The following is a 7,500-nucleotide window of genomic DNA, read 5'->3' as shown; positions in this document are numbered from 1 at the left end:
AGAGAGAGGATCCAGTAGCGATCAGTGAAGAGGCGGGGCCAGGAGCTGAGTCTCGACCCCTGCAACCACAATTAGGTGAGCAATTAGGTGAGCACATACATACATACATACATACATACATACATACAGTGGAATACTCTGGGAAGTGATGTAGTAGAGGCAGGATCCATACATAGCTTTAAGAAGAGGTATGATAAAGCTCATGGAGCAGGAAGAGTGACCTAGTAGCGGCTAGTTGAGAGGCGGGGCCAGGAGCTGTGAATCGACTCCTGCAACCATAACTAGGTGAGTGCATACATACATATATGCATTTGTATTTCAGATGAAGACAGTCGGAGAATTGTACATGTGTTTGAGAACGGACGTTGGAAAAGGAACAGTTTTAATCAGTCACAAGGACAACAACAGGAGAAACGGCAACAAAGACGAGAACAGCAGCAGCAGCAAGGACAACATGAACAACAACAGCGTCCAAAACAGTTACGACAATTGCAGGAACAACAGCTACGGCGGTGGCTCTGGTCAACTTTACAACATACACGGGTAACTTCTACTATTCATAGTGATGAGGAGCTTGTCTTTCTATGTGCCATTATAATAAACCACCAGTGTGATGAACATTATAGTTTTCTCACAGTACATTGGTACATTGAATAGAATTTGTAGCAGTAGCTTCGATCTTACCATGTTTGATACTCGCATCTATTATCATGTTACTTATGATATGGCTTAGGGGGGAGTAGGATAAAAGTGCGTTTGGCAGCTTTTATGTAATTAACGTGATGTATTGGAATATATGAACATGCATTTTATTGTCAGTCAAAAAACCATGACAGTTGTCACTCATCTGCTGTAAAGCAATTGCACACTTGGTGGATTCTACCATTTCATTTGCACGAATCATATGCAACAAAGCTTTCCCGTATAACAGTTAAATTTAATTATGATATGGTAAGGCTGTGCCACCTTGGTATATCCTTTATGTACAATGAACCATCCTTCAAGTAGGGCTGCAGAAGTTCTACAAATTTTTAAGATATACCAAAATAACCTAATGGCCCAGTCTATACCCATCTTTACATTGACATCCCCTCAAGGGAGGTTCCTTGATGCTGGTAAGGGGCTCTTGATCTAGGGACTTGGATCTGTGCTTCAGTTCCCTGAATTGAGCCTGAATGCCTCCCATTCCCCCACATATGCTGTATAATCCTACGAGTTTAGCGCTCCCCAATGATTATAATAATAATGATTTACATTGACATGAAATTTGCAATAGCTAATTATAACACGGAGCTCCTATTAGTTCTTAAAACTGGGCATTGCAACCGTCTTTGAGATGTTTGTCATCTATGGGTCTTTTCCTTTGTTGAGACCGTCCGTCACGACTGTCATATAGAATGAGGCTCTCTTGACTGGACACCTGCCTCAGGTGTCGCCGGACATTCTACCAACCTGCCCTTTCCCTACACGAATAAATACACTTATTCGTCAGAAGCTATTCACATTGAGAGCCATGTATCTCGGTGTACATACACAGTTTAATCCAAATTTTAGGAAATGAAGTATTCTTAACGTTAGCATGTAGGTATAATATACTATTTTTAATGACCAACATACAGTCGATGTACTTTTAACAGACTTACATATTTAGATGACTCGCTAGAAATGTTTAACTATCTTTTATATATGTTCTTTACTGTTATCCTCTGTTAAGTAAGCTTACCGGAGTGTATACAAAGAAAGCAGGAATGGTATATTATCTTTCTTACAAGGAACAATTGAGAAGATTTCTCTTTTCCATCTGCGATATTGAAAATTACTATCCTAATAAGAATTGATGCAGATTTTTTTCTTTTCAACTCAGATTCATGAGAGAGAGAGGAACAAAACCTATGGGAGTTGTTCATCCCAGCGCTCCACAGGAACTTCTAGGCCCAGCTGGGCACAGATGAGGCCAAATTTATACAAAAAAAGCAAGCACGGGATTGGCACCAGTAAAGTCAACTGTAATCAGTTTGAAAATTTACGTAAGATGAGTGAAGCCTCGAGAAAACTTAACGAAAGGAAAACGAACAAGGAGCTACACGATGTAAACAAATCTGCGTTAGGTCACATTGTTGTGGCTAACCACGAGGCTGAGAAATTGACCAATCACTCAGCCTCACAAGCTATCTCGTCTTCAAGACCGTCTCACGACCAGGTAGATGCACTCCATTTTACAATACACGACAATCCAAACAAGTTCAAAATACAAGGGAAACATTTCCGAAAGATAAATTTTGACAGCTCACATTTTGAAAGGGTACATGATATTTACTTCAAAAATATCGCCAATGGTCAGAAACGTGTTTCTTCAGCACCTCATACAATGGCTTCGGGCATAAAATACGAAAATGCCAAAAGTGACTCGAGTTCCCATAATAGAATCAAGGATCCAATGTGGTCTCACTACATTTCCACGTCTGCCAATCTGTCCCCAAAAGACCTAGTGAAAAAGGGAAGTACCTCTAACTGTCTTTCACAATTGTTCAATTGCTCATTTCAGGTGCATGATCTCCCCAGTACACCAGATTTTAAGAAAGAACTCTCAATTGACCCAGAGAGTTCTCCTCTTCAGGCAGTTTTGAAGATGGATTTGTTTAGTTCTCCAACAAAAATCGGTTATGATATCCCATGTAGCCCTGTTTACGAAATCCAAGAAAGTGGAGATGGAAGTTCTGTAGTTCCTCTTTCCCCGTGGAACACTAAGAGTTTTATCCCTCACAGCCCTTCATTATTTTCTGCCAAAACGGCAGAATTCACTGAAAGACGTTTGGTTAACACACAAAAACTGCCGGGTTCCTTTTGTCCATAAATATTTAGGGAGATTGAAATGTTAACTAATGAAATAAACCTCTTATCCCTTGCTCGTGTATTCGTGGCAGTTGCAGCATTATTATCCCTCATAGCGAACAAAAAATACTTCAGGGATTAAAGAAAGTAAATTTATAAATAGGAGCATGAATTAAGGAATATGAATCACACCACGCATCGTGGAATCTTTCTCGAGTGATTATTTTCTAAGACTTTATAGTGTATCCTCTCCAAGAATGTTATTGTCTGCTGCTTGCTCAGTCTGAGCTAATTATTATTGCTCCTAGCTGGATGCTTCAACTTCTTCTCCACCCTCTGCTTATCTATCGTTGACTTGCACAGATAGATAATACAAATCTTCGAATTTTATGCATCTTTCTGCGTATTGGGGGTGTAGCCAGACTATATTAACCTGTGTCTGTATGGCAGCTTGTATGATTGTATTTATATCAGTGTCTAATGTATGAATTAGTTGTTACATGCAAATTAGCAGTTCATCCTTTTTGCTGGATCTTGCAGTTAATACTCTGTGTATGCAACTTGGATCACTCATGATTGCATGTTCAATTATTGTTTGTGTGCTTGCACACATGATAAGTATGTAATTGTATGCAACTGTGAGCATAGTAATTCATACTTGTGTTTTTAATGTGTATATCTTATACTTTCCCAGTCCATTTGTATACCTGAAATATCAAATCACATTATGTATTTTGTTTGGTTTCATAATTTCCATAGCAGTTTGCGCATTTTTTTTTAAATTGTTCAATTGTTCCTAGTTTTCGCAAAAGGCTGTCCGTTTTTCTCTTAGTATTAACATATTGTGTTTCAATAAGGGAATGTTGATAGTAAGGAAAACTAGATACATTTGATCAGTGTAATACTTATTCCCTTCAACACTGATTATTTTAAACCAGGCTTATTCAATAGATTTTTGTGTGGTGCAAAGTATATTACTTTTGTGTTGGTTGTATGTACTGGAAAATGGAAGGTAAAATTACAATTCATTTATTATGAGATGAATTTTCAAATTGAAAAACATTGTTTGAATTTAAGGCGTATTTCATTAAAATAATTTAGAGTAGTAATTTGTGTTCTGTATATTGTACACACTAGAGTACTAAAACTTTTTATTTACATACGCATTTTATTTACACCAATCGATTTTCTTGTATGTCAAGGATGGCTCATGGTTGTCTAACAGCGCTGTATGACGCCTCGGGGTTTAACGCTTAATTTGATTATATTATTATCAATGTCGTCTACTATAGTGGAATATACGTTGCTTTTCTTTATTCTGTATTCGAAGAGCAACTGCAAAATTTTACTTCTCGCTCCCATTCTGCGTACCAGTGCGATGTCCTTTTATTTTTCTTTAGCCAACGATAGCGTATACATAGTGACCTTTTATTATTCGTACTTGAAAAGTCTTTGGAAAAAAAAAATCAGAAAATTGGAAGATCTCAAAATGTCATTGAGTTTTATTGATTTTTAGCAACTCATAATTGACTGTACTATCAAAAAGCTTCAGATGGGTTTAGTGCTTTGGTTTATTATTTTATCAAAAGGCTTCCCTAAACAGAAAGAAGCCTGACAGCATCATGCAACGAATAAAATGTTCAAGTGCATACATTTCTCTATTTTCAGGTTAACAAGATCAGGTTAATTAACTACTTAAAAGACGAGTCTGCAAATTAAGAGCTGTAATAACCGGCTTTTTTAAACATGCTCAATCCAATGCTCTTTGCTTATTGTAAATTGTGAATCAGATATTTGTATATCAGTGGTATTCAGTACAGACAAGATGATGAATGAGACACATGCAACATCTGGGTATCTTTATTTGTAGATGTTTCGCCATCCAGTGGCTTTATTAATACATTACATGGACATAATATGAAGACTGGAAATATATACAGCAGTCGGTAGTAGAAGAGGTTGTAAGTTCCTAGTCTAGGCTCTGTATAACTATGGGCTTTCTGTGTGTACAGCTAAAATGTCGCCCATCGCTGTACAAATATTATATCATGATGAAATCAAATATTATTATTATTATAACAATTGAGGAAGACATGCCCAGCATGGGCCAGTAGGCCTGCTCGGTGTCCCTGTTCAGGGTAGGTACAGTGCTTATGACATACAGGTTAACAACACGCTTGTTTTTAATAATAAGTATTATTATTTTGTATAATATACTTAATGTACTAAAACCGGAGAACTAACTCGGCTCTCAAGAACGTAAACTCGATCGTTCGATCGCTCGTAGCTCGATCGCTAGCCCACTCAACTCACACACTGAGGTCCGGAGTTCGAATCTTCAGTACGGCTGGAAAACATTAGGGACGTGTTTCGATTAGACACCTGCTTTCCCTGTTCACCCATCAGTATATAATGGGTACCTGGGTGTTAGTGGACTGGCGTGGGTCGCATCCTAGGACAAAACTGACCTAATTTACCCGAAATGCTCTGCATAACAAGCGGCTTTCTATATAGTATGTCATTGATGTCAGCTATGGTCTATATACCTTGTACATGTACTTGTAGAAATAAAGATGTAGATTATTATGTATTTAATTCTCTTCTCAAGGACCCAGTAGAAATAAGGCACTTGACTCTTGGTTATCCTAGGTAATTTACACTGATAATTGTACTCATGTGTATCTTCCTAAATAAACTTACAGGTTAAGCGTAGTTATATTGACCAGACCTACCTGGGGTTTATTACCTTTGTAACTTGTTCAGTTATCAAAACTTTGGGGTCCAGTCCCTGGACCCATTATGTATCTCTAATCTTTTGACTACCACCCACAGGATGGGTATGGAGTGCATAATAAACATATTAAACTAATTAACTAACCAGATATCTTCCTCAGCGTTGAAGACCGTCAACACCGCCAGCACCAGCTCTCAAAATTCGGATATTCGACTCTGGTGCCGCCCACAAGATTATGATCCATGAACTCTATTTCTGTGAAGAATGGTTTTCATTATAACTGCTAGTGGATTTTTTGCAGGATTTAAGTAAGTTTAAGTACATGTCCACATAAATACAATTATCATACATAGTAACATATGTGTAAATTACCTAGGATAACCCAAAAAGGTTAGACAGTGACATTTCCATTTGGAGTGATCATCGTGGAGATTTTAACGTTCCTGGTTGCACTAACCACTTCTCTTCTAGACGTATCATGGGTGTTTTAATTTATTTGCCGATATATATTAAGTTTATTTTGATATGAATAAACAGAATGGTGGACGGGGAGGCGAGCTGTAGCCTGCAGATTTGCTTAACCCAATTTAGCGTAACTTTAAATTAAACGCTGTATAGCCCTTGTGGTTTAGCGCTTCTTTTTGATTATAGTAATAATTTAAATTAAACAAAATAGTATTTGTAAGATTACAGGAAACGTTAAGAAACTGACTCTGGGGATTTCCTAAGTATCACAGAAATGACTGTGACAGTAAAATGCTCTGCATAATTATGTTCTTTCTGAGTGTCCAACTAAATGTTACCCATCTCTGTACAAACATGGGACAAAGAGGAAGTGAAAAGGAAGTGGAGAAGGATTAGCTACTTCTGCTAGTACCTCCACTACTAGCATTACTTCTGCCACTACTACTTCCACTACCAGCGTTATCTCTTCCACTACCAGCATTATCTCTACCACTACTACTTCCACTACCAGCATTATCTCTACAACTACTACTTCCACTACCAGCATTATCTCTACCACTACTACTTCCACTACCAGCATTATCTCTACAACTACTACTTCCACTACCAGCATTATCTCTACCACTACTACTTCCACTACCAGCATTATCTCTACAACTACTACTTCCACTTGACTACTACTTCCACTACCAGCATTATCTCTACCACTACTACTTCCACTACCAGCATTATCTCTACCACTACTCCACTTCTCTCTTCCTCTCTTTGTCCCGTCCCCTCCCCCTCTGCTATATTCTATACAAATATTGCAACATGCTGAAATAAAATTACTATTATTATTATTATTATTATTATTATTATTATTATTATTATTATTATTATTATTATTATTAACCTTGGGTGAAATTCTGCCACAGGCTTTAGTGATTTTACTCTTTATATTGACCACTTTTTGGTTATAAGTAATCTATATAGATCAACGGTAATATGCGACAAACTGATATTAAACTGAGGTTTCTTATACGTCAGCAAATCTAATGTTGGAAGTTTAACGAGGAAATTTCCCTATATATTAGCATGAGGTACACGTGTCTGCTCATGGTGGTTATGAGTAGACATATATAGCGGGGAAAGTAACGCCATAATTATCCAGAATGACATTTAAATAGTAAGATATCACAAGAACCCCAATGGAAATAAGTCACTTGGACTTTTTATGGGGTTAACCTAGGTAATTTACACATGTTACAATGGTTGATAATTGTGGTCATCTAGATTTGTGTAATTGTACTCACCTATTTGTGACTGTAGGGGTCGAGTCACAGCTCCTGATCCCATGTACCTGTACCAATGGAAATAAGTCACTGACTTTTTTTGGGTTTTCTAGGTGATTTACACCATGCATGATAATCGTACTTATGTGTGACAATGGTGTAATAGCACACAAAATGCGTGATTAAGGAATAACA

General features: G+C 37.5%; 1 protein-coding gene across 2 annotated transcripts in view; it reads left to right on the top strand.

The window, feature by feature from the left end:
- Positions 1 to 5,081, top strand: part of LOC128701349 (probable E3 ubiquitin-protein ligase bre1) — a 44,991-nt gene extending 39,910 nt beyond the window's left edge. For both annotated transcript variants that reach the window (XM_053795031.2, XM_053795030.2), the window contains exons 4-5: positions 323 to 543; positions 1,865 to 5,081. In XM_053795031.2, the coding sequence (XP_053651006.2) occupies positions 323 to 543; positions 1,865 to 2,854 (1,211 nt within the window). In that variant the 3' untranslated portion in view covers positions 2,855 to 5,081. The remainder of the gene's footprint in view (positions 1 to 322; positions 544 to 1,864) is intronic.
- Positions 5,082 to 7,500: the final 2,419 nt, after the last annotated feature.

This window comes from Cherax quadricarinatus, chromosome 72 (genome assembly GCF_038502225.1).
Source record: "Cherax quadricarinatus isolate ZL_2023a chromosome 72, ASM3850222v1, whole genome shotgun sequence".
In the NCBI taxonomy this organism is placed as follows: Eukaryota; Metazoa; Arthropoda; class Malacostraca; order Decapoda; family Parastacidae; genus Cherax; species Cherax quadricarinatus.
The sequence above is the reverse complement of the archived record's forward strand: the minus strand, read 5'-3'. Positions and strand labels throughout refer to the sequence as shown.